This window comes from Folsomia candida, unplaced genomic scaffold (assembly GCF_002217175.1).
Source record: "Folsomia candida strain VU population unplaced genomic scaffold, ASM221717v1 Fcan01_Sc015, whole genome shotgun sequence".
NCBI classification, from domain to species: domain Eukaryota; kingdom Metazoa; phylum Arthropoda; class Collembola; order Entomobryomorpha; family Isotomidae; genus Folsomia; species Folsomia candida.
In genome coordinates, this window is record NW_019091207.1 from 642,656 (window position 1) to 669,163 (window position 26,508).

General features: G+C 37.6%; 5 protein-coding genes across 7 annotated transcripts in view; 3 read left to right on the forward strand and 2 right to left on the reverse strand.

Moving 5' to 3' along the window:
* The first annotated feature begins 444 nt into the window (after positions 1–444).
* LOC110856333 (venom carboxylesterase-6) lies at positions 445–4,411 on the forward strand. Its single transcript, XM_035856948.1, has 11 exons — positions 445–935; positions 1,221–1,361; positions 1,421–1,583; positions 1,740–1,772; positions 1,844–1,944; positions 2,019–2,070; positions 2,143–2,333; positions 2,866–3,031; positions 3,094–3,278; positions 3,677–3,951; positions 4,010–4,411. Exons 1-11 carry the CDS (start codon positions 627–629, stop codon positions 4,347–4,349), a joined length of 1,956 nt encoding a protein of 651 aa, XP_035712841.1. The 5' UTR covers positions 445–626; the 3' UTR covers positions 4,350–4,411.
* A 491-nt stretch (positions 4,412–4,902) lies between these two features.
* LOC110856163 (rhomboid-related protein 3) lies at positions 4,903–8,069 on the forward strand. Of its 2 annotated transcripts, none has more exons than XM_022104619.2 (9): positions 4,903–5,111; positions 5,764–5,910; positions 5,997–6,087; positions 6,150–6,211; positions 6,441–6,486; positions 6,659–6,770; positions 6,863–7,062; positions 7,147–7,274; positions 7,361–8,069. In XM_022104619.2, the coding sequence occupies exons 1-9, from the start codon at positions 5,097–5,099 to the stop codon at positions 7,559–7,561; spliced, it is 1,002 nt and encodes a 333-aa protein (XP_021960311.1). In that variant the 5' UTR covers positions 4,903–5,096; the 3' UTR covers positions 7,562–8,069. The 2 variants fall into 2 exon arrangements, with proteins under 2 accessions (XP_021960311.1, XP_021960309.1); XM_022104617.2 differs by lacking the exon at positions 4,903–5,111 and adding an exon at positions 5,435–5,684.
* Positions 8,070–10,204: 2,135 nt separating this feature from the next.
* On the forward strand, positions 10,205–13,856 carry LOC110856178 (elongation factor G, mitochondrial). Its single transcript, XM_022104645.2, has 10 exons — positions 10,205–10,585; positions 10,650–10,898; positions 10,964–11,169; positions 11,233–11,384; positions 11,461–11,629; positions 11,697–11,868; positions 11,931–12,272; positions 12,737–12,889; positions 12,959–13,196; positions 13,276–13,856. The coding sequence occupies exons 1-10, from the start codon at positions 10,367–10,369 to the stop codon at positions 13,617–13,619; spliced, it is 2,244 nt and encodes a 747-aa protein (XP_021960337.1). The 5' UTR covers positions 10,205–10,366; the 3' UTR covers positions 13,620–13,856.
* Positions 13,746–15,326, reverse strand: LOC110856179. Its single transcript, XM_022104646.2, has 2 exons — positions 15,028–15,326; positions 13,746–14,931 (listed from the first exon to the last, which is right to left on the reverse strand). The coding sequence occupies exon 2, from the start codon at positions 14,919–14,921 to the stop codon at positions 13,959–13,961; it is 963 nt and encodes a 320-aa protein (XP_021960338.1). The 5' UTR covers positions 14,922–14,931; positions 15,028–15,326; the 3' UTR covers positions 13,746–13,958.
* Positions 15,327–20,738: 5,412 nt separating this feature from the next.
* LOC110856334 (synaptotagmin-7) overlaps positions 20,739–26,508 on the reverse strand; it is a 54,406-nt gene continuing 48,636 nt past the window's right edge. For both annotated transcript variants that reach the window (XM_035856925.1, XM_022104818.2), the window contains 6 exons: positions 25,689–25,734; positions 25,529–25,602; positions 23,904–23,955; positions 23,690–23,758; positions 22,901–23,049; positions 20,739–22,403 (listed from right to left, as the gene is read on the reverse strand). In XM_035856925.1, the coding sequence (XP_035712818.1) occupies positions 22,239–22,403; positions 22,901–23,049; positions 23,690–23,758; positions 23,904–23,955; positions 25,529–25,602; positions 25,689–25,734 (555 nt within the window). In that variant the 3' untranslated portion in view covers positions 20,739–22,238. The remainder of the gene's footprint in view (positions 22,404–22,900; positions 23,050–23,689; positions 23,759–23,903; positions 23,956–25,528; positions 25,603–25,688; positions 25,735–26,508) is intronic.

Sequence of the window (26,508 nt, forward strand, 5' to 3'; positions counted from 1 at the left end):
TTACAATTTTAATATTTTGTGTGATTATAAAGTCACAAGTAAAATTTTATTAAAAGAAATATACCAATTATTAAATTCTAGATGGGTAATTGCATAAGTAACTTGTTAGATTTATGCAAATTATTACAATTCTTTATATTTCCATGCTTCAGTTACTCGGATTACGTAGTCAAATATTTTTTGATATCAGAAGCATTTTGCACTAAATAATACTAAATATTCCATTAAATCACTTTGACTTTTGCTTTATCTTGCACATCATCTCGCATCGCAAGCTGTGCAACTTCATCAAGCATGAAATCACTGCAACGAGAAGTTCAACCATCAATCACAGCGTAATGGTACGATGCGATGCGATGGATCTGTAACTTTGGCTAATCGTAAGTTTTAAGCGAGAAAAACATACAGAAAGTTGGTCTCATTCGACTGGTTGAGACACCTGAATTCAGTCACACATTGCAAAATACATACAAATTAAAAATGAGTTCATCAACTCGAGTACTGAATTGCAAAAATATTTTGTCTTTAGCCACTCTTTATTACGCATTATTATCCGATAGAAATGTCTGCAAAATTTCGAAATAAAATTCATTTTACGTGCGACACATGATCACTTGCACCAAAATATGGTTCTGTTCTTCGGTCTATTTTTGGTCAATACGTTGTGTGCGGTTGTCCCGTGTCAAAGAGTGTACGATCCACCCGTCCCTGTTCCGAAGAAAAACGGAGAATCCGAAAAAAATGTGAACCCTGTCGTAACAAAATTTACTTTCCCCATCACTCAAAATTATGGGGGAGGAGAAGAAGATTTGATCATACAGACGGACGCAGGTCTGGTGCAAGGCTTCCACATGAAGACCATTCGTAACAGAGATATTGCTGCTTTCACTGCGATACCGTATGCCGAGCCACCCATAAACGATTTGAGATATCGGGTTAGTTAGAATCAGAAGTAGGGGGACTGGGGGACATTGCCCCCCAGAAATTGAGCAAAATCGTATCTTCCCGATGTTAATAAGTCCCTCCTTCTCCTTCTATCTCAGAATGCTAATGTGCCCACATGTCCGTAGGGGACATTTGCTCCCCAAAATCGCATCTTCCCGAATCGGGAAGATTCGATTACATCGGGAATCCCGATGTTAATAAGTCCCTTTTCCTCCAATCCCTCACAGCTTCCGCCCCCACTGATTATCGCACATTTATTCTGAATTCTTGGCTAGGCACCGCTTCCAAAAAAACCGTGGGATGGAATTCTTCAAACCAATCAAATCGCAAACAAATGCATGCAAGTCGATGGGATGCAATTGCTCAGAATTATTGGGCATGAAGATTGTTTATATGCAAATGTGTATACTCCGCAGGTACGTAATTTTGTGTGATTGGAATACTTAAGAAGACACATATCTATGGATGATTTCAGCTTTCGTCAACACGACGAGCCAAGAAAATTGCAGGTTTACCAGTTTTAGTATTTATTCACGGAGGTTCGTTTGCTTTCTCTTCCGGTGGATCCTTTGGACCGGCATATTTGCTCGATCGTGACGTGATTTTAGTGACCTTCAACTATCGTCTGAGTTCATTCGGTACACAAAAAATATGTACATTGACATAAATGATTTTCATTTCTATATTTTTTAATGGATGAATGAACACATATTATTTTAAAATATTCAGCATTGCATTTATGTATTTAATGATGCATGATATTTCACTTTTATAACAATCTTAATATTTTTTAGGCTTTCTTAGCACAGGAGATAAGACGGCTCCTGGTAAATAAGAAATATAGGGTTTTAATATTGTCTTATGCGTAAATAATTAAGATAATTTGTTTGTTACAAAGGAAATTGGGGCCTTAAGGACCAAAATCTGCTATTACAATGGGTCAAAATTAACATACATGCGTTTGGTGGAGATCCCAGCAAAGTTACAATATTTGGCCAGGTAAATTATGTACATAACTGGCTGTATTTTAATCCGAATTTTTGCAATTGTATGCATTTATTTGCATATTAAAGTCCGCAGGTGCAGTCTCAGTACATCTTCACATGCTATCAAAACAAAGTCAAGGTTTGATGTACCCATATTTCCTTGATTTAATTACGCACATTGTCTAAATGATAAATAGATATTTAATTGCAGGGTTATTTCGCTCGGGAATCTCGCAAAGTGGGAATGCCTTTTGTTTCTGGGGGGTCAGAGACAGTTCGGTGGATTACACTTTCCGTCTCGCCAATGCGCTGAAATGTCCGATAAATGAGAGCAACGCAATGGTTGACTGTCTCAGAAAATTAGATCCTTTTCTCATCCTTTATGCGGAGGCTAATCTTCCCGTAAGCAGCGTAAACCTCAAAAATTGATTATAGCAACAACATGCATAAAATATGACTAAAAACCCACAGTTCAAAACAGTGGCCGCGGAAGCCGTGGGGACATCTGGGGACATAAGCATTGCAGGATAGGGGAGGGGAGGGAGGGGTTTATGCAACATGGGAAGATGATGCGGACATCGAATAACCGTGGGGACATTGTCCATCTGTCCCCACGCTTCCGCGGCCACTGGTGCAGACTTCATTTAGCCCGAATCAGGGTCAGAGTCCTAAATTTTTTAAATTTTTGTCCTCCGATGACCCAACAATTATTACCAAATTGTAATGCAAATTCACTCATTTTCACTCATCAGTTTGCTGCGAACTTATTCACGGTAAACTTAATATGCAAAAATTGAAAAAAGTGAAATTGCACACGAACATGCAATCTGTGTTTATTATGGATTAGATAATTAGATATTCCACAAGAAGAGATTTTTTATATTTTTATGTGCATGCGATAATTTTTAACTCAATATTTAACAATTTCTCACAGGATTATAAAGTATTTCCCGGTGTGTTCTTTGGACCCATTGTTGAACCGAAGAATGATCACGCTTTCTTAGAAGAGAGACCGGAAGTTTTATACGCGCAGAATAAGGTGCCAAATATTCCATGGATAAACGGATTTTTAGCAGATGAAGGGAATGGAGTTGGATTTCGTAGGTTTCGTAATTTTCAATTTTTATGAAATTGCTTGCTTGAACTTTACTGAACTTTCCAGTGGCGTGGCTTTATCCTCTCGTTATGACCGAATTGGATCAACAATGGGCTACGCTTGGTCCGAAGATTTTAGATTTAGATTTTAAAGGGGACTTAAAACACGTGTCGAATGTTGTCTCTCACATTCGACAATATTACTTTGGAACAAAAGCGATTGATTTTTACTCTAGAAAAGCTTTAACCCAGGTCTGCTCCAATTTAAACCAGTTTTTATCGACATTTTAATACAGTGAAAGCTTTCCAACGCATGCTCTCCGATTTTAAGCAAATTAGGGGCCCTTGATCGCAAATTTGATTAGTATGAAATTTGTGAAAGACACGATCTCCCAATGGCAGAGATATTTGCATCCAAAGAGGAGAAAGTGCACTCTAAAGTTGACAAATTGTACACTTTCCAAATTTACTGCCCGCTTTCTCCTCTTCGGATGCAAATATCCCTGCCAAACGTGCCCATTGGGAGATTGTCTCTTTTTCAAATTTCATACTAATTAAATTTGTTATCGATCTACACTAATTTGGGTAAAGATCGGGGGACATACGCGACGAGACATACGTTGTTAATTCAATTTCCTTAATTTTTTCAGATGATGGGAGACCGGCTGATCATGTCAGCAATCCATAAAGGGTTAAAATACCACGCAAGAATAGCCCCCACGTTTGGTTACTTTTTTAACTACACTGGCCGATATGGCACAGCAGCAATTTATGGTTTAAACAATCACGAATGGGGAATTTCGCATGACGATGACCTCATCTATCTCATGAACAGTACGACCTACGCACCCATGAAAGTGGGAGAACCAGAGTATGAAATTTCGGAATTTCTGACAAACGTATGGGCCAGTTTTGCCACCCATGGGTACGAAAAAATCGGAAATTCAAAATTTTGAAATTTTCACTAAATTTCTGATTTAAAGGGAACCTACATTTGAGACTGATCACGATCATAAAGAAATCCACTTTTGGGAACCAATCAATTCCACAAACGACACTATTCTGGTCGTCCTGATAAACGGGGACATGCCAAAAATGATCCCGTATCCATTTCTTGACCGGGTGAAATTCTGGGAGGAAATGAATCTCGTCAGCCAAAGTAAAGTGGGTCCATTAACGCTAATGCCAAAAAACGAGGAAAAACCTAATCTCATCGCTAATTTATTAAAGCCAAAAATGAAACCACATCTGCCAAGTCGTCTTCAATTTCCTGCTACTCAGAAACCAGATAGGAATGAACATTTAAGATTTCATCCGAGATAAATTATTTAAGTAATTTGTGATTACGTTATCTATGTAAAATCGAGTGTGTCTTAATAAAGGTCTATAAACAAATAGTGCATTTGTACCTCCTATCTCAACAATGGCCGCGGAAGCGTGGGGACAGAGGGACAATGTTCCCACGGTTGTTCGATGTCCCCATCATCTCCTCATGTTATTTAAACCCCTCACTCCCCCCCATCCTAAACGTTAATGTCCCCACAGCTTCCGCGGCCACATGGAAAAAATTGAGACAACGGTTAAAATATTGAATCGTCGTGGTTAATGTGCTTCTCATTCGACGAGCAAGTAAATAAAGATCTTTAAGAAACAGATACACGATTTGGTTACATTAATTCGTCCTGGGTATGCATTAAGACCAGACCAGAGTTAAATTCCTTATCATAATGTCACAAAAAATATGGGATAATGGATTTGTACGTTGTACAAAAGTACTCTATTTACATACATCTACATGTAAATCAGAATCTCAACTTGAGATTCTCATCAGTACTGGCCGTTTAAGCGTAACCCTTTCTTTCTCATGAAGCGCATTTAGACGTGAATCGAAGAGTGTAGAATTTCGTAATGTCACCGGGATTTTGTTTAAACGAGGAGTACATCAACGACTTGCAGCTAAAATTGACTAAAAATTAACGCCTTGATTATATTATAAAACAATTTATTTTATCGTGTGGTTAGTTTTGTAATACATAATTGTAATAAATTTGAAACAAAGGCAGCCTGCTGATGGAGCTTGCAAAGGTACACATTTGTCATTTTTCTTACACTTTCTAATGCTAAACTACTCATTTGGATTAGTCATCATAACGTAAAAATGGTAAAAATGGTTTTATTGTCCATGAATAATCTATGAAACAGCAAGCTTTGGTCATTGTACACATTCCATGTTTACCAGGTAGTACTCGGCGGAAGGCCGAATGACAAATCATGACAGAAAGGAAACAAAATGATAAGGACAGATAAGATTAGTCATCACGTTGCTCAGAGCTCGATTTATTACTCGAGTCGATATTTGCAGATGTGTTTACACAAATCCGTTATACTGTACATATTAAATTAAATGACCTCATCATTTCATCCAGGTCTTATTATTATGTGGTCAGGAAGTTACGGATATTCCACTTCCACTGCTTCTCTGATATTGTGTTAGGCTGTACTTGATTAGTGTAGACTTTAGAATTTCGAAACCATTTTCATAAACTTTAGTGTTTTCATTTCGCACATATTGCCAATAATACAAAAATGGCAAGAGAAGTAGAAATGCAAACATTTAGGACAAATGTTATACGAGAAAAACGCGATTCTCTGTCACAAGTATGGATAAATAAACCGGAAATAATTAACTATCAGTTACAAGACTATATAAAATATTATTATATATATTAAAATACAGATTGACGAAGATGGCGATGGACATGTGAGTCATCAGGAAATGAAAAACTTCCTCCCACACCTTCCAGACGACGAATTGAAAAAAGAAATCAGAAAATCTGATAGAAATAAGGACGGCAAACTTGACCGACACGAATTTAGGCATATGGTAAGGACAAAGTCTAATGTTTAATAAGTTAATTATAATTTGTTCGATAAGAAAACTTAAAATAATATTGGTCTGATTTATTTCAGATGGAGAGGCGTGCAATGCGCTTTGCAAAATTGGTCGTGCTTCCGAAAAACGAAAGAGACTTGATGAAACGAGACCAAGTCGATGGAGAATGTACACATAACAAAATTTATACCGCAATTTGTTCGTATTTTAAAATAGTTCATGATTTGTAGATGAAGACCAATTCTCTTGCTGTCCTCCACCAATTTTTATGCTGTCGATTAGCCTCGTCATCGTACGTATTTAACTTCTTGCACTACTATAATAGGCAGTTAGCGAACCTACGTTTTTAAAATTTCCGGAACTTTCTCTATCTCTTGAATTGAGTCAAAATTCCGGAGACAATATGAAAAATGTTCAGAGTGATTTCAAGATCGGCTTCAGAAAAGGAAATTTTCAAAACGTAGTTTTACTAAACATGTGCCTACTGTATCCGTCGTATTATGTAACAATTTGGTTTTTAGATTGGAATATTTATTTATCACACGAACGAACTGGTGAAGGATAGAGGTTTGTAATCAAATCAATTATTTATCGTACATCAAAATTTATAGCGTAATCCCTCATAAATCTTAATTCGGTGAAAATTCAAACTCGTAAAGTCTAAATTTCTCTGCAATTCTTATTGAATTTTTACCGACTTACGGTTTAGAAAACCCTTAATTTCTACTCGTGTGCTTAGGTTGGATTCTTGGGCTAAATGGACCCCCACCAATAACTTCTGTCCTCATTTACAATCCTTACAGAAGATACGAATATTGGAGATATTTCACATATATGTTTGTGCATTCTGGGTGAGGAAATAAATATACTAAAAAATTGTTGCCTCTGATATTAATGTTTTGTAAGTTACTAATCAATTTTCCAATTGGTTTCTGATTTCTAGATGGATGCACATAACGAGCAACGTCATTATGCAATTATTCTTGGGAATTTTACTGGAATTGGTCCATAAATGGTGGCGTGTCGGGATTGTGTACATTTGTGGCGTTATTGCTGGGTCATTGGCTACATCACTTTCAGATCCTGAAGTTTTCTTGGCTGGAGCATCGGGTGGGGTGTATGCTTTAATTGCGGCCCATTTAGGTAATCATTAATTAATTACTTTTTTTCATTTAAAAAATGTCATAAGATGTCCCATTTTTTATTTAAATTTCAATTGAAATGTAGCTACCGTAATTATGAATTGGAAACAAATGGAAATGCCTTGGGTTCAAGTGGTATGCATAACTGCTTTCTCCATCCTGGACGTCGGAACGGCTCTCTATTATCGTTATGTTACAGAAGAGGAACAAAAGGTTCGTGGATCGTTATTTATTTCATTATGCAAATTTTGATGCAACAATTTATGTACCACTCCATTCTGAAATTTTGTCGTTATTAGGTTGGATATGTCGCACACATTGGTGGGGCCTTGGCCGGACTGCTGGTTGGGATCTATACATTAAAAAATCTGCACGTGACGACTTGGGAGAAATGGCTCTGGTGGGCGATGCTTATCATCAGCACGATCCTATTTGTGTTCGCAATATGTTGGAACATTTTCTACGATGATTACTATCTTCCTCCAAAATATGACAACTAATTGTACGACTTGTTAAAATTAATCAGTTTTTTTTACATAATTTGACAAATTAAATGGTAGACTAATTATTATGGAGCAGCTTAAAGAAAATAGATAGAGCAACACATTCCATCCACTTGTGCATTTGATATTAATTAACAGATAAGTAATTTGGCAAATTAGGTGTTTAGATAAATAGAGATAGATAAGTAGATACACTATTTTGTATAATTATGCATTTATATTCTTTACCGACCATGTTTACATACATATCTTGTACTTTGTTTCACAAATGTCCTGCTCAATAGTTTCAAAGTTTGTTACGTTGGCAGGCAAGCCCATCAATTTATGCTTTCTCCGCCGACTTAAGTCCGACTGATCATTAACGGAAAAACTGAATATTATTTATTTATTTGAAAAATTGTTATTACATATTTATTGTTATTATGTCAATACAAGCGAATACTCCTTAAATATCAATAGCTTGTTTAAACAGAAAGATAATAAACTTTTTCTAATGAAGCCAGAAGAAACTCGATTGAGCATAATTCTCATTTCAAAATTCCCAAGAAAACTTGATCTTGTTCAGGCAAAAGTATCCATAAAAGTAAAAATTCCTGCCAGGAAAAAGTTTAATTAGTTTTAATAAAATCTCATCTTTACTAAAATCTCGACTTATCTGAAATCTTGTCTTTACTAAAATCTCAACTTTGCTGAAATCTTGTCTTTATTAAATTCTCAATTTTTCTGAAATCTTGTCTTTACTAAAATCTCAACTTTTCCGAAATCTCCTCTTTATTAAATTCTCAATTTTTCTGAAATCTCAACCTTTCTGAAATCTCAACTTTTCTGGAATCTTGTCTTTACTAAAATCTCAATTTTTCTGAAATTTCCCTTTAAAATTTTTCGAAATAGCTGGTTTAAGCAGTTGGTCCCTTTAAAATTTTCCGAAATAGCTGGTTTAAGCAGTTGGTCCCTTTAAAATTTTTCGAAATAGCTGGTTTAAGCAGTTGGTCCCTTTAAAATTTTTCGAAATAGCTGGTTTAAGCAGTTGGTCCCTTTAAAATTTTCCGAAATAGCTGGTTTAAGCAGTTGGTCCCTTTAAAATTTTCCGAAATAGCTGGTTTAAGCAGTTGGTCCCTTTAAAATTTTCCGAAATAGCTGGTTTAAGCAGTTGGTCCCTTTAAAATTTTCCGAAATAGCTGGTTTAAGCAGTTGGTCCCTTTAAAATTTTCCGAAATAGCTGGTTTAAGCAGTTGGTCCCTTTAAAATTTTTCGAAATAGCTGGTTTAAGCAGTTGGTCCCTTTAAAATTTTTCGAAATAGCTGGTTTAAGCAGTTGGTCCCTTTAAAATTTTTCGAAATAGCTGGTTTAAGCAGTTGGTCCCTTTAAAATTTTTCGAAATAGCTGGTTTAAGCAGTTGGTCCCTTTAAAATTTTCCGAAATAGCTGGTTTAAGCAGTTGGTCCCTTTAAAATTTTCCGAAATAGCTGGTTTAAGCAGTTGGTCCCTTTAAAATTTTTCGAAATAGCTGGTTTAAGCAGTTGGTCCCTTTAAAATTTTTCGAAATAGCTGGTTTAAGCAGTTGGTCCCTTTAAAATTTTCCGAAATAGCTGGTTTAAGCAGTTGGTCCCTTTAAAATTTTTCGAAATAGCTGGTTTAAGCAGTTGGTCCCTTTAAATTTTTTCGAAATAACTGGTTTAAGCAGTTAGCCCCTTTATATTAATTAACAGATAAGCAATTCGGCAAATTAAGCATTAAGATAAATGGAGTTAATAGATAGATAAACTATTTTGTATAACTATGCATATATTCTTTACGGACCATGCGTGTACATACATATCTTGTACTTTGTTCTACAAATGTTATGCTCAATAGTTTCAAAGTTTATTACGTTGGCTGACAAGCCCATCAATTTATGCTTTCTCCGCCGACTTGAGTCCGACTGATCAGATCATTAACGCGAAAGTTGAATAGTTAATTTATTTATTTAAAAATTTGTTATTACATATTTATTGTTATTATTACGTCAATTCAAGCGAATACTCCTCTTGTTTAAACAGAAAGTTAATAAACGTTTTCTCATGACGCCGGAAACTCGTTTAAATGATTTGAGCATAATTCTAATTTCAAAATTCATTAAGAACACTTGCTTTTTTCAGGCAAAAGTTTCGGTGAAAGTAAAAATTCTTGGCAGGCAAAATTTTAATTCGTTTTACTAAAATCTCAACTTTTCTGGAATCTCGTCTTTATTAAATTCTCAATTTTTCTGAAATCTCAAATTTTCTGAAATCTCATCTTTCCTAAAATCTAAATTTTTCTGAAATCTCAACATTTCTGAAATCTCATCTTTCCTAAAATCTCAATTTTTCTGAAATATCAACATTTCTGAAATTTCTACTTTTCATAAATCTCACCTTTACTAAAATCTTACTAAATCTCAATTTTTTCTGGAATCTCAACTTTTCTGAAGTCTCGACTTCATTAAAATCTAAATTTTTCTGAAATCTCATCTTTATTAAATTCTCAATTTTTCTGTTCAACTCAACATTTCTGAAATCTTACTAAAATCTCAATTTTTCCTATAGAAGAGTGCTAACTATCGGATCGCAGATTGCTGAATATCCGTAGCGGTTAAGTTTCCAGTTTGAATACACGGCTCATGAATTTTATTCCTCTCCTCGTTCTTCACGTGCACAACTTTTTTTGCATCATGCTATCAATTCTTAGTTTTAATTAGGTATTCAATTTAATTAATTTTTTTAGTCTGTACTCTTCATTAATTAGTGATCTAGTCTTCTTGACAGATAATTTTTAAAGTTGGGACATGTTGTTCCGAATCGTGTCCCGGTTTTCTTCCTCCACAGGAAAATTACTTCAGTGGAATTGTTCGCGAAATTATGCCAAATTCGTAAATACTGGCCAACAACATTATGACCTCGAGAAGATCAGGAATGTCGGTATTTCGGCGCATATCGACAGTGGGAAGACCACCGTGACGGAGAGGATTCTTTTTTATACGGGGAGAATTGATGAAATGCACGAGGTGAATAATGAATAAATAATAAAGCATAAAGAACAATTAACTAATAAAGTTTGTCGTCTCTTAGGTCAAAGGAAAGGATAATGTTGGCGCAACGATGGATTCAATGGAATTGGAGCGACAAAGAGGCATCACAATCCAATCCGCGGCGACGTACACGGTCTGGAAAGACACCAACATTAACATTATCGATACTCCTGGTCATGTCGACTTTACCGTTGAGGTGGAGCGTGCTTTACGAGTATTGGACGGAGCTATACTTGTCCTTTGTTCAGTGGGAGGAGTGCAAAGTCAAACGATGACGGTGAATCGACAAGTATGGTGAAACAGACTAAAGGAATTTTATTTGTGCTTTATTACTTCATTTAATATTTTGCACAGATGAAGCGATATTCCGTCCCGTGCCTCGCCTTCATAAATAAATTGGACAGAATGAGCGCAAATCCGGCCAGGGTGTTGGGACAATTAAGGTCAAAATTATTTCACAATGCGGCATTTCTCCATTTGCCTATTGGACTGGAGTCAGAGTTCTCTGGTATCGTGGATGTCATTGAGAAGAAGGCTCTGTACTTCGAAGGCGATTTTGGGTATATAAATAAATATGTTATTTTGGTTTATATGTTAATTTATATTATGATTTGATTTTGAAGGGAAACTATTCGAGAAGATGAAATTCCACAAGATATGAGACAACAAACGGAAGATTGTTATAATGAACTGGTTGAGCACGTGTCCAACGTGGATGAACAACTGGGTGAAATATTTCTTCAAGAGAAAACACCTACAAAGGAGGAATTAAAAGGTGGATTATGCATAATAAATAATAATATCGCATATTGGTGATTTCAATTGGTTGGATTTTTTTTTTTAATTTTTAGCCGCTATACGTCGTGCTACTTTGAAAAGAGAATTCACACCGGTGTTGCTTGGTTCAGCCTTGAAAAACAAGGGTGTGCAGCCCTTACTTGACGCGGTTTTGCAATATATGCCCAATCCTTCAGAAGTGAAGAACTATGCTTTTTCCCACGACGCTACTAAAGATGATTCGTGAGTTATTGAGACAATTAAACTGTTGAGAAAATGTATCAGCAATATCATCACTTACATTTTCTAGGGCGAGTAAAACAAAAATTCTAATGAGTCCGGAGCGATCAAGCAAAACCTCATTCTGTGGCCTTGCCTTCAAACTGGAAGCTGGGAGGTTTGGTCAACTAACTTACGTCAGAGTGTATCAAGGAATGCTTAAAAAGGGTGAAAATATTTTCAACACGAGAACCGGAAAGAAAGTAAGCAAACAAATTCTGAAATATAAAATATACGTATTTTAACTAATTTTCGCCTTTATTAGACAAAAATTCCAAGGCTGGTTCGGATGCATGCGAACCAAATGGAAGACGTGAATGAAGTATATGCAGGAGATATTTGTGCACTATTTGGCGTAGACTGTGCCAGTGGTGATTCATTCGTGACAGAGAAGGATTTAGAAATCTCGATGGAATCTATTTTTGTACCGGACCCAGTTATTTCAATGAGTATCAAACCAAAGGATTCAAAAGATATTGACAAGTTTTCTAAAGCAGTTGCAAGATTTACGAAGGAAGACCCAACCTACCACATTAACTACGATGTTGATAATAAAGAAACAATTGCATCTGGAATGGGAGAGCTACATTTGGAAATTTATGCACAGGTAACATAAATTGTCCATGGCGCTTTTATAGCAGAGTGATATGTTGTACGCAATAATCTTATCGACGTGGATGGGAAAAATACATACTTTGTGGAAATAAAGTATTTTGATCTCGCCCTTATAGATACAAGAAAACGAGATTCTTCATGGAAAATACAACAATCATACGAAATCATGGGTTTTGTGAAGAAATTAACCCTTCATCGCTGTCGAAGTACTTTATTTTTAGAAAATCGCAAAAATATTGTATTTTGACAACGATGAAAAATTAATTCCTTCACGAAACCTGTAATTCCATATGACAGCTGTATTCTCCATGCAAATTCTCGATTTTTTATGGGTGTAACAGCCCTGGAAATCCAAACCCTTTAAAGCACGGAGATCAAAATATTATATTTTGATAAAGTATTTATTGTGCTCTTCCATGCTTATCGACTTTTATCAATTCTATGTACAACCACCAGAGGATGGAGAGGGAATACGGGTGTCCAGTCGTCATGGGCAGGCCAAAAGTTTCATTCCGTGAAAGCATCGTTAGTCCGTGTGAATTCGACTTCCTTCATAAGAAGCAGAGCGGAGGTTCTGGACAATTTGGACGCGTTATTGGATATCTCGAGGTACGCAACTTCATGTAAATTATACCTAAAAATGCAAAATTGACATAATTCTTTATATTTATTATGCAGCCACTTCCCCCAGAAGAAAATACAAAGGTTATTTTTTGCGACGAGACCGTAGGAACTAATGTCCCAAAGGGATTTATCCCTCATATTGAGAAGGGTTTCCGAGCTTTTTGTGAGAAGGGTTACTTGACTGGGAATAAAATATCTGGCGTCAAATTTCGACTCGTTGATGGCCAAGCTCACATGGTGGATTCCAACGAAATTTCCTTCATTTTAGCTGCTCAAGGGGCAATGAAACAAAGTATGTAATCAATTTTTATCGGAATTTACGTCAAATCTGCACATCTATGATTTACTTATGATGCTTTATGTGCTTCCAGCTTATGAATTTGGGGCCTGGCAAGTCCTGGAACCAATTATGGCTGTGGAAATTACAGCCCCAACCGAGTTTCAGGGCTCCGTCATGGGACAAGTCCAAAAACGGAAGGGGATCATAACCGGGACCGACGCCACCGAGGGATGGTTCACCGTTAATGCAGAAGTTTCTCTAAATGCAATGTTTGGATTTTCTTCCGAACTTCGATCTATGACCCAAGGCAAAGGAGAATTTTCCATGGAATATTCAAGATACAGCCCTGCCGAGATGGACGTGCAACAACAATTGGTAGATCTACATCAACAAAGTCTGCACCCTAATCAACAAGCAAAAAAGAAGAAAAATTAATGCCCAAGAATGAACTCTGTTTACTTATTTGTTGACTTTATTTCTTTGGAGTAAGTTTTTTAAGCCAACTTATGTGCAGTAAATAATCTGCACATAAGTTACTACCAGGTTATTGTTATTGTTGGATAAGCATCATTAGATAATCTTTATTACGTAGCGTTACTAGCTAATCTGTATGACAAGTATAAATGAATAATACGTCACACTGAGCATGTGACCCTAGTCGAAAACAAAATATATAATCAAAACAGTTGAGCATCTCTATCATGTAAAAAAACATAAAATATCACATTAATTGGTGGAAGGCTATATAGATAATAATGACTCCTTAATATTTAATCAGTATACATAAATCCGCTTCAATTCAGCTTTTAATTGAGGAGGTAAATTGTACACATCAAGTTTGCTTTTATCTTCCTTGTTCTTACTAAAATCTAGACCAAACAGGAATCTGGCAAAACCTCTCGAATTTTGGTTTTCACCCGTGCTTCCTATTGATCTTGGTGATTGAGACGTTGAAATTGAATTGGTACTACTACTCCTGCCCAACCTTGATGCTTTGATACGACTAAGTGGTAACCCTGCACCACCTCCGCCAGCAGTATAATTGGAGGTGAAGGTCTTATTCTCTTTAATCTTCACGAGTTGACATTGACTACTCGAACTCGATGTTGAAATTCTTCTCCCTTGTGTTACAGCTTCATTAATATCGGCACTATTATTGCGCCGATTACTCGACACTCTGTGCTCAGGATTGCAGTGGTGTTGGTGGCTTGGGTTGTGGTCTGGAATGAAGTTCTGGGATTTGCTAGACTGCTCCTGACTTCTTGCCCCTTGTTTTCCATCCACTTTAGAATAATTAGATTTGTTCAAGGGGGAAGACGATAAGGGTGACGAGGAGATGGCTACGAGTTGGTCGAGAATGGGGAATGAGGCACTTGTCGTTGGAGCAGCATTGTTTGCACCACAATTATTACTGCGTCTCCTTTGTGCATGATTCGTCGTCTCAGATTTCGCCTTTGGAACAACAATCCCACAATTGAGCGTATTGTTTACACCGCCAGGGACGACAATGTGGGATGATTTTGACAATGACTCATTTAGGGCAAGGTTTCCGGTTTCATAATGCGGCGGCGGTGATGGTGACCACGCTTGTTGGGAAGGACTTTCACTGAGGGTTGAATATCGGTCGTCGGTTTCTGTCTCATCGTCAAAATCGAGTGAATCCAGGGATGCGAGGTCGTCGATTTTGTCCAAAGTTTCTGGATCCAAGGAGTGGAATATTAACGCTGAGCCACGCATGTTTGCAAGTCTGCAAGTTTAATAAATTTATTAATGAGAAAATTTATATTGCAAATTATAAGTTTGTTAATTGGATTACACATTTTTTTTCTTATGCAATTTTTACCTCGGTTTCTTTGAATGGTCAGAAAATCTCGGAAAGTGGAATTTCTACTGTCTCTAATTTGCAAAAATCACTAAAATCTCAGAAAATTTAACTGTTACTGTCTCAAATTTGCTAATTTGCAAAAATCACTTCAACATAAAAACGCGTCGTCTCATTCACAACTTTAGTTACTTGTTAGTAGCTCTCTCTTTTCGCACTGATGCCTCTCATGGTCAGCATCTGCACTTTTATAACTCTGCACTTTTATGCTTCTCAGTTTCAGTGAAGCTGTGTGGTCATCATGTTTTTTAGTATGAATTGGCAGACAATGAGTGTGTGAATGAACATATCCTTAGTACTGCATAGCAATGTGGCTAGTAGCTACATTTGTACGTATGATTCATCTCATGCAAAACTTGGTCAAGTTTCATGAATTATTAACCGACGCTGCAAAAACATTTGTTTCAACGAATCCCCATTTTCTGTTAACTTGTTGACAGACAATAATATGCATAACTGCAAATTGAAACTATTGACTTTGATGACGAATACGTAAAGCTGATACGAGGAATTTGTTAGCATGAACCAATTTGTATCCGATACATATGTATTGTTTACAACCAGTGGCCGCGGAAGGGTGTGGACGGAGGGACAATGTCCCCACGGTTATGCGATGTTCCCATCATTTCCCCATCTTATATAAACCCAATTCTACAATGTTAGTGTCCCCACAGCTTCCGCGGCCACTGTTTTACAACCCAGCTTTGCTATCCGTTAAGTCCACAAACATATCGAAATCAACAAACAGATCCGATTCACCATGTCGATTCGGAATATGTAAAAACGCATTTGTTAACATGTTTTGCAGACAGGCAGAGGTACAAGGTTCAGAAAACACACGCTTTCGGCATGCAAAATATGGGTTAACCAGACCTGTTGATTCGTACGTATTTTTCTCCACTATCAAATTACTAGTAGTTTATTTGTTTGTGAGGAAGGTCGCCTGCTGGATAAGAACCACAACATAAATTCGGACGGGTATTTATTATTCATTAGGCATGAACTGAGATTTACAGCATAAGTAGAAGCGCATGCATTTTGCCATGCAGATTAAGGTACGAGCTGCGTGTGTGTAAATGTATTCATTTCGTTTAGCATGATGCAATATGCAGTAGTATTTCTAAGTAAGCATTTCTTCTTACTTGAAAATTATCTATACAAGGAAGACCGGTTTTATCACTTACTTTACGGAGTTCACACAAATGTCAGATCATCTTTTCATGAATACGTTTCATGAATGCGTTGATTGTATATTTTAGCTTATTTCATCATCATCCTGCCCAAACAACGCACGTAAGGTCATCCGTGTTATTATTTGTTTTACTTATTTATGTATTTAGCTGAATTTAATTCAATAAATTAAATGCCCACAAATATCAGGAGATCACAGATAGTCATGTTCAAAACATTAGTATATTTCGTGATGTGCTATAATCATGGAACTTTACCAGTGGCCGCGGAAGGTGTGGGGACATCCGGGGCCATTAACATTGTAGGATAATGGGGGATGAATGGGTTTATATAAGATGATGGGGACATCGAATAACCGTGGGGAGATTGTCCCTACATTTCCGCGGCCACTGGTCCTGCCCATCAAATGGAATGCTTTTATTCAGCAAAAATGTCAAGAAAGGTCAGAAATTCAATGATTTCGTGCGACATGCCACTACACACGAGCAAATAACAACAATGGGTGAAAGTCGAATGACCGCATGGCCTTCGGATTGAAATATTGTCATTTTGTGGATGGATATAAAGGTCACGCCATACTCAACATAATTTATTTGCATGTTGTGCTAGCTAAACGATTCCTAAAATACTTCTTACGACACACCTCCTCCTCTTGTTTGATGACAATAAACAATACACGCCTTTCATAAGAGTCGGTCGGATCGGATATTCACTAGTGACAAGTTTTTCATCAATATGCAAATCCTGCGTGGCTTGGCTAATCGAAACATATTTGAGTAAATGCTCGAGTCGAGATGGGAGGATGCACATTATTAAGTGGCGGCAGCCGCTATATGTTATCATTTTGTCCGTCCGTCCGTCTGTCCGTGGGCAGGATATCTCCAGAACGCCTCATCGCACGCCGTTTTCGCCATTGTGCTTCTAATTTTTGACCCATCGAAAATGGAGTCCCTGCCGTCAAGGTCATGGTAAAGGTCATGGCGTGGCGCGAGGTCAAAGGTCAAATTGGGCCGTAATTTTCATATGCGGTGTCATTTAAAAGGAAATTTCACCACGAATTTAACGCCTTCAATATTTTTGACCTCTGACCAACCCATGACCTAGACGACGAGGTCAAGGGTCACAAATCACATAATTTTCATATGGTGCCACTTTACATACTACATTCCGCCACTTCTTTACGCTCGTTACACACCGTTTATTGCTTCTGGCTGGATTATTATGACCGTCCGTCCACCACCACTTAAATATTTTGCCATGTCTGCAAAATTGCCAACACAGCCCAGCTACTCGTATGGGCGAAACCTTCACGAGTCGTGAACCAAAATACAAGGCCGACCGACACCAAGAATTGCGCAGTTGTGTTTTTTATCACAACAAGAAGATGCAAATGTCCATGTCGACAGCTTCTCATTCATGAATAGAGAAATGACCTGCGTCCGATCATTAAACCTTTGGCGACGGATTTTGCACGTACTTTTTTTGCATATCAAATTGAGGACAACGTCGTCCACCACAAATTGATGCGTAGTACTGGTTAGAAGAGTGCATTAAACGGGGACATCGTATCATAATTAGTGATTTTTTTATTTTTTACAAACTTTATTACCAGAATTGATGGATTAAAATAGTTACACATCCAATAGATAATTATACATATTTAGTGAGGAAATAAGTCTCAAAATGTACTTATCAGTCAGACACATTTGCTTCCTTATCACACATTCCGACCACGCCACGCCAAACCACGAGCAATGAATCTTCTCCATGCTCATAAATAATTACTTGGTTCATTCAACTAATTAATTACCAAAGCTCGCACTTCATCCAGATTCAGTGGCCGCGGAAGCCGTGGGGACATTAACATTGTTGGATAGAGAAGGGGGGTGGGGGGGGGGAGTTTATTAATGATAAGGACATCGAATACCCGTGGGGACATTGTCCCTCTGTCCCCTCTGTCCCCACTTTTCCGCGGCCAGTATCCACATTAATACTTCATGATTAACACAACTTTACGAGGTATATTACAACTCGAATATATTTATGTAGGTCGAAGAAGGTCAGCCCGCATGAATGAACTGAATTTTTTATTTACACGACGAGAATATTTCCAATGGGCTCGTGTGTTTGGTATTTAGCATGTTTAATACGTATACATATTCATACGTTAACCTTAACCTGATCTCATTTTGCCTCAAATTAATATGAAGAGCAAAAATATTCATATTCATATACATACATACAAAATACATATTTAGCTCTGAATCTTTGTTACATATATGAATTTGATTTGCACATTTGACTGAAAAATATCATAATTTCCAGGGAGGGTCAAAATACTTTGGCAAAATATCTTATTTTGAGCCCTGTTCTTCCCAGGGTTTGGATTTCCAGGGTTGTTACACCCACAAAAAAACGAGAATCTACGTGGAGAAGGCAACATTCATACGAAAATACAGGTTATGTGAACAAATTAACTTTCTATCGTTGTCAAAATACTGAAAATAACCATTGATAACCATTGATTTGATTTCACGATCTTTTTTTAATAAAGTATTTTGACAGCGATAAAAAGTTAATTTCTTTAAAAAATCTGTATTTTCATACGAGTTGCCTTTTTGACGTAGATTCTCGTATTTTTGTGGGTGTAACAGCCCCGGAAATCCAAACCCTGAGAACAACAGGGCTCAAAATACTCTATCCTGACACAGCAATTTTCCCATCCCTGATAATACTAGCTAATTTTAATACCAACAATTGAATCTAACGTCTACATAAAATCTCTAACACTCAATTATACTATTTAAAACTTGCCTCATCTATTTAAAGCTGGAAATACTCTTGTAACCCGCATTGCACCACTTGCATTCCAATCAATTATTGAAAATTGACGTCAATATAATCTACTAGCGTATAAGCCCGTCTCCCGCCGGGCGAGCGAAAATTATTTGCTGGTAATGTCAGTCAGCAATGGAATTGAAAGCAAATTTTCCGCAACGAAAGTGAGCGTAAAGAAAGTCAAGTTTCGAATGGCGCGAAAATTAAAAACAAATTAAATTTAAAAAATTCAATGTCTGATGGTAGTTATGTTGGGATGGTTGTAAATGGTGGTTATTTTGGGTGGTTATCTTGACTCCATTCCGCAGTGGAGTGACAAAATCCGAGTACTCGTGTCTGACTCCCACTCCACTTCCACTCCACTCCGCAGTGGAGCGACAAATTCTATGTACTCGTTTCTGACTCCACTTTCACCATGAATCTGTATTACACCATGGATAGGTTACTGGTGTTGTGAAGAGTGGGACAACATGGGCAGATATTGTGCTACGCGCCTCATGCCACGATTTGGTGCCTGTCCGAATATTCGGGGAAAAAAATTTTGATGGACATAAAAGGAACAATATTATCTTAAATTCATTCTGTAACATCAACCTGAGCCTGTTTGGGGAGTGACTGTGCATAATACACTTCAAACTGAGCTCAAAAATGGGGGCGAAGGCACCAAGTCCTGCAGTACAAAGCCCTACCTCTGTAACCAATCAAAACCAAGCCTACCCTGGGGTCGTCCATTCACAATTTGCATTAAAATTAACGAGTTTAAAAATATTTCAAGACAATAAATCAATCTATAAAATAAAATAAACCCAAACAAATATTTGTCAAAATTTTCACGTAAGTGACGAATTTCATGATAGCTACGTAATCAAATATCTTTATAGTTCGGGGGGACAAGTTTAGGTGGAAGCACATGCACATTGTGTCTGACAAAAATCATAGGGCAGTATAGACAGTAACCAATCCATGGAGTAATACAGATTCATGACTTTCACTCCACTCCACTCCGAAGTGGAGTGACAAACTCGTACAGAATTGTTGATTGTAGAAGTGACGAACTCTGGATCCATGAACTTACTTCCACTTCACTTCCACAGAAGTGACGAAACTCTGAATCTAACTAATTTCACTTCGCAGTGAAATAACCACCCAGCATAGCTACTACCACTCCCAGATAAGCACCATCAGACAACCTCTCCCAGATAAGCACCATCAGACAACCACTCCCAGATAAGCACCATCAGACAACCACTCCCAGATAAGCACCATCAGGCAACCACTCCCAGATAACCACTCCCAGATAAGCACCATCAGACAACCACTCCCAGATAAGCACCATCAGGCAACCTCTCCCAGATAAGCACCATCAGACAACCACTCCCAGATAAGCACCATCAGACAACCTCTCCCAGATAAGCACCATCAGACAACCACTCCCAGATAAGCACCATCAGACAACCACTCCCAGATAAGCACTATCAGACAACCACTCCCAGATAAGCACCATCAGGCAACCTCTCCCAGATGAGCACCATCAGACAACCACTCCCAGATAAGCACCATCAGACAACCACTCCCAGATAACTAACATCTGACTCGTAATTTTTGAATTTTTAATTTGTTTTGAATTTTCGCGCCATTCGAAACTTAACTTTCTCCACTTTCACTTCCGTCACGGAAAATTACTTTCACTTCCGTTGCAGAAAGACATTTCCAGCTTATAATATAGATTTTTTTTGTTTACTTATTAGTTATGACTCTGTTACGGTTTAAAAACAGAACAAAATAATTAGCAGTATATTCCTGCTTGTGTAACATTATCATCTCAATTCTAGATATTTACATTTGTATCCACAATAATGCATGCAAGAATAAATTTGAGACCTTACTGCCTAGTTTACCGTTGTTTCATAATTAATTAATGTGGAATACATTAAGTAGTTTATGTTGAAACAACATTTAAAATTTAAATGAGGTATAAATTTTGTAAGTTTTATAAATATCGGAGCCATTCGTGCAAAAGTTGTTGGTTGATAAACCAAAAACTGCGTCGAAACATACGTTTTCAGGTGAAAACGTGCCACCATGTTGTTCTTATGGAGTCTCATATTTCCCAAAAATAGATCCCATTTTCACGTGATTTCTCAACCCACAACTTTTCCACGAACAGAGACGATACGCAATTTCAGAGCAGCTATATTTATACATTGAATTATACTTATTTATATGTATTAGTTAGATAAAATACCGTCATACTGTGACTGAGATAATTATAGACACATTAATACAGAACTATCTGTATAGTTTTTGGCTCAAATGTTGACTCTTAACGTCGACAACTTGTCTCTTTAATGACATCGTTTACATCTATTTACGTATGTACAAGTAGTCATAAAGTGGTTTCAGAGAAAGCTTGAGTTAAAAATGAGATGACACGACATCCTTAAAATTTCCAATATATACATAGATTTTCCTAAAATAGTATTTAGTAGTCACCTCAATAAATTGAATAGTACTTCCTCTTCAAATACAGCTTAAGTATCTATTATGCAAAGGAGTACCTAACATCATCATGACGATAAGTCCTTACCCCGTTCTCTGATAATACGTGCAATTAGTACAGTAGCCGCGGAAGGGTGTGGACAGAGGGACAATGTCCCCATGGTTGTTTGATGTCCGCATCATCTCCCCATCTTATATAAACCCCTCCCTCCCCCCATTCTACAATATTAATGTCCCCACGGCTTCCGCGGCCACTGCATTATTATGACGAGGAAGGAAGTTATGAAATGGGAGAGATTGACAATAATTTTCATGCAAAAAATAACTTACTTGACGTTTAATTGATAAAAATACTCAAAATTGACGACAACAACATTCTAAATTCTAATCGGCTTATGGCAATTAGATAATTACAAAAAGTTTTGATTTCGGGTTGAAAACACACATCAGAAGTTGATTATATACATATTTTTGATGGAATAATAGGGACATTCACGTCATAATACCCGGAAAAACATGACTGCTATACTTTGTCTAATACTTTGTCATGCATATGTACATATTTAATTATATCGGAATAATAAGTAGTTAATGAATACTTTGTAAATGAATTTGTTCCAATTTTTTGAATATTTTTTCCCAAATTAAGTCAGTACGTGCCACATGGCGACACCTTTACCATTTTTATTTTTCCTCATGTCTTGCCAGTGAGCCAGTTCCGAACCATTTTCACGTGGCCCAAGGATGCACCTACCAACCTGCGCCTTGGTATTACCCCTCAAATCACTGTACTGGTCGAGCACACAAATCTGAAATGTTTCATTGCAAAAAAGACCGAATTATTATAACAATTTGTTTCATTATGACCCAAAAGTATGTACAAGAATCGTAGGACAGACTAATAAAAATCCTCAAGATTTGTAATCATTTCTCCGCTCTGGGAATTTAGTTTAAAATTCTGGACGACTTAATTTGTAGAGCAAAATTTGTCAAAAATATACAGTCCAGATTTTGACACTTTTTTGAAGGAGGAAATCTCAAGTTTAAGAAGCCTTCAGAAAAATTGCAACTCATCGAAACTGGCCTAAAAACTCATCGCCATTCTATTAACCAACTTAAATTGTGTCAATTTTGGTGATAAGTCACCAAGTACATCATACTATCCTCTTACTTTAGCTTATCACCTCATTTGCATAAATCTCACTGGGGTTTCCACGATGAACCAATTCGTGTCAAAATATGCAAATGTGAGCCCAAATAATTTAACCATATGCAAGCAACTCTACTGTAAAGGTATGAAACCCACCTCGAGAGAAGCGTTGGCCAAGCTGGCAGCAGAAATGGAGAAGGCGACAGACTCATTCCAGACGGGATCTTGTGTATTTCTCCTCGGCGTCGTTTTCTTCTTCTTGAGTCGCTTCCCTCCTCCAACCAGATAAACTTTCACCACAGGATCTGTGAAAATAGGCGAATCCACAGAAAAAACTTTCACTTTGTGTCAACTAAAGGAATGTCATTATTATCATTTCATCCAAATACTCCTCTCACTCGAGTGACTGACTACTACTACGTACAGTGGTCGCGGAAGGTGGGGGGACATTAACATTGTATGATAGGGTGGGGTATATGTAAGATTAATGGGGATTTTGCCCCTCTGTTCCCACCCTTCCGCGGCCGCTGCTACGTCAACCACATCTTTGCCCAAGTTAGTAAAAAATTCGCGGTATATTTATCCTCAGGGCAATCCCCTCCTTTCCGAGGAACCATTTTTTTAATAATAAAGCGAACTTTCTCCACTCGTAAAGTATACGTAGGGAAAGTGCGAGGTGACGTAAAATTCGAAAATATTCGGTCTAAATATCACTTCAGGTGAAAGTGATCACTTGCAAGAAATAACGGGGAGAAAGTGGTAAATATTTTGACCTGCTATAAATTCAAGGCGCGAGAAACTACGCCGCGCCGCTATAGATGGCGCATATTTCTCGCACTTTCTCCCAGTTTCTTGCACATTACATTTTTTCCAGTGCAAAAAATGCGGTAAACCAGACAGAAACGAAACACTGATCCCTTTCAAGATATAAAAAATAATACTTACCAAGAGTTTCCTTGTTCGGAGGTAAGAACAAATTTCTCGCCTTGAGTAAAACCACACCCAAACGTTCCGCTAAAGGTGGAGGAACAAAAAAGTAATTAAAACTTTGCCATTACGGATTTAATAATCATTTCAGAAAAATAATTGTAAAATTCTGTCCATTTTAAACCTCATTCTGCTCCAAGATTAGAAACATAACAAACTACGTAACTCTTACCGTGGGGCAAGAACGAGAGTGACACCAGAATCTCTTGTCTCTCCCCAGAGGGCTGAAACAAATATAGACAAAAAAAATCCTTTGAGATTCAAAATTGCGATACAAGTTGGTTAAAACGCGTCACGGAATTCTGAGTAGGAAAAAAAGAGTCATATTTATTTTCTCGCAGTGCTTGAGAGACACTTTCATCTTTAGCAGTGGCCGCGGAAGCTGTGGGGACATCTGGGGACGTTAATATTGTATGATGGGGGAGGGAAGGGTTTGTATAAGATGGGGAGATGATGCGGACATCGAATAACCGTGGGGACATTTCCCCCCCCCGCTTCCGCGGCCACTGATCTTTACGCCGTCTTCTTTTAAGCAAGTCGAGCATATCGTGTGATGTGATGTGCTAGCAAAACTCAAGGTTTCTCCTCAACAGTAAATATAAATAAATGGGATTTCAAACCACGAAAACGACGCATAAAAAAAGGACCGAGTTGGTTGGTGACGTGGTGTCAAGGGAGGATTTCGAACGAGATGGAGGCAAATATCACTCTCCAAAAAGAAGACGGATGCAGTGGCCGCGGAAGCCGTGGGGACATTAACATTGTTGGATAGGTGAGGGATGGGTTTGTATAAGATGGGGAGATGATTCGAACATCGAACAACCGTGGGGACATTGTCCCTCTGCCCCCCCCACCCGTCCGCGGCCACTGTTCCTTCACGAAGGCTTTCTCCTTCACCTTGGGGGAAGGAAGGAAGGAAGGATATGAAAAGGACCAAAATCCCATCAGGAATTTGAACCGGATGCGTAGCAAGACCTCGACTTTACGATTCTGCTTGTTGCTTTCTCTCCTCTTTCGTCTCCTTGTTGTTGTTGCTGCGCTGATTTCATTTCAATCTCAAGGAAAGCCTTGGATATCCAATATCCGCCACTATTTTCCACTTTGTCGTTGATTTGATGAGATGTGGTGGTTAACAATCCTAAGCAAGTTGGCATACGTACTTATTTATATTTAGAATCCTCACTTCAGAAATAGACACCGCTACTAAAGGTGAAACACGAGTAGAAAGTAAGATAAATATGTGCGTAGAAATTTAGTTACGAAATTCCTAACCAAATTCACATAGGTGTAACTTATATTTAGAATTTTCACCTCAAAAATAGAAACCTTAATCGTGCTCGCAGCTCAAATTAAAGCTGAAACGCGAATAGAAAGTAAAATATGTACGTATAAATTTAGTTGCGAAATTCCCTCGACATTTGCATATAAAGCATCAAATTAATTGGTTTATTAGTTATTTTTAAACAGTGCAAGAAAAACGACACGAAGACGGAACATTACATATTTCGTGATGAAAAGATTATGACAGCGAATTACTATCTATCTCGAACCCTTCAAGGGAAATCTGCTCCCTCATCCAGAGTGAAAATACGAACGTACGTGTATCATGCTTGCTTACTTTACGGACGACTAGTTAGTTACAGATCTGGTCTGGCTTGGTTAACCCGACTTGTAAGACGAGATCCATTGACGTCAAAGGAATTTGAGATTGGGTAAAATCATCTCATGCAGAAAGTACATCAGCAGCGCAGAGTATACACAACACACGGTACACCAGAATTCAAAGGAAATGCTCACCTTTTTATTTTTGATCACGTCCGCATTGATCTCCAGAGCTGTCGTTACATCAAATTCATCCAGACGGAACGAAACTGGACACAAAATTAGATATTATTTTGAGTTAAAATGTATCTAGGACAATCGAAAGGTTGCGTGGCGTAAATTTACTGTCACTTACCTTGACCCACCACATCGTTCCTTGAGTAACGGTCATAGTCGAATACCTGGTATGAAACATAATCATGTTATTTTTATACTGAGAATGGAGGTTTTGCAGCGTATGCTCTCAGATTTTGAGCAAACTAGTGTCAATCTATGACAAATTTAATTAGTATGAAATTTGAGAAAGACACGATCTCCCAATGGACACGTTTGGCAGAGATATTTGCATCTGAAGAGGAGAAAACGTCCACGTTAAAGTCCACAAATTTTACATTTTCTAAATTTACTGCGCGCTTTCTCCTCTTCGGATGCAAACATCTCTGCCAAACGTACCCATTGGAAGATCGCCTCTTACTCAAATTTCATGCCAATTAAATTTATGATCGATTGACACTATCTAAATTGGTCAAAATCTGAGACCATACGCTGGGAGACCTCCATTGTTATAGTTAGTTGCAAAGTTGTCCATAATAAAATAGAATTTTATATCATGTCATTTTCATCAAGGAAGAGTGATCAAGTGAGCTATCATGCGACAAAGTTTATCATCTCGGTAATCGACATGGGTCACAATTGAGAGAGACGGTTACTAAAGTGTATATATGTATCTAAAAACAAGCTTTTCCTTCTGAATGACAGACACATTAGTGAGAAAGCTACAAATGTCTGGAGAGAAAGTTTAATAATACATTATTCCAACCCTCGCATTACTTCGAGACCGCTGAACTAACCACACTTTGATTGAGAATCAATTACATTTTTACTCAGCTTGTAGTTGATTTTAATTAGTAATGAAGTACGTAATATGACGGATGGCTACATTTATTCTACAGATC

What these genes read in the sequence shown, in the direction of transcription:
- LOC110856333 (XM_035856948.1), top strand. Translation starts at nt 627, where the DNA reads ATGGTTCTGTTCTTCGGTCTATTTTTGGTCAATACGTTGTGTGCGGTT. An exon ending in AAGTTACAATATTTGGCCAG is followed by an intron (nt 1,945 to 2,018) that starts GTAAATTATGTA and finishes TGCATATTAAAG; the next exon opens with TCCGCAGGTGCAGTCTCAGT. An exon ending in CTAGAAAAGCTTTAACCCAG is followed by an intron (nt 3,279 to 3,676) that starts GTCTGCTCCAAT and finishes TAATTTTTTCAG; the next exon opens with ATGATGGGAGACCGGCTGAT.
- LOC110856163 (XM_022104617.2), top strand. Translation starts at nt 5,613, where the DNA reads ATGGCAAGAGAAGTAGAAATGCAAACATTTAGGACAAATGTTATACGA. An exon ending in AACGCGATTCTCTGTCACAA is followed by an intron (nt 5,685 to 5,763) that starts GTATGGATAAAT and finishes ATTAAAATACAG; the next exon opens with ATTGACGAAGATGGCGATGG. An exon ending in TGTCGATTAGCCTCGTCATC is followed by an intron (nt 6,212 to 6,440) that starts GTACGTATTTAA and finishes TTTGGTTTTTAG; the next exon opens with ATTGGAATATTTATTTATCA.
- LOC110856178 (XM_022104645.2), top strand. Translation starts at nt 10,367, where the DNA reads ATGTTGTTCCGAATCGTGTCCCGGTTTTCTTCCTCCACAGGAAAATTA. An exon ending in GAATTGATGAAATGCACGAG is followed by an intron (nt 10,586 to 10,649) that starts GTGAATAATGAA and finishes GTCGTCTCTTAG; the next exon opens with GTCAAAGGAAAGGATAATGT. An exon ending in ACACGAGAACCGGAAAGAAA is followed by an intron (nt 11,869 to 11,930) that starts GTAAGCAAACAA and finishes CGCCTTTATTAG; the next exon opens with ACAAAAATTCCAAGGCTGGT.
- LOC110856179 (XM_022104646.2), bottom strand. Translation starts at nt 14,921, where the DNA reads ATGCGTGGCTCAGCGTTAATATTCCACTCCTTGGATCCAGAAACTTTG.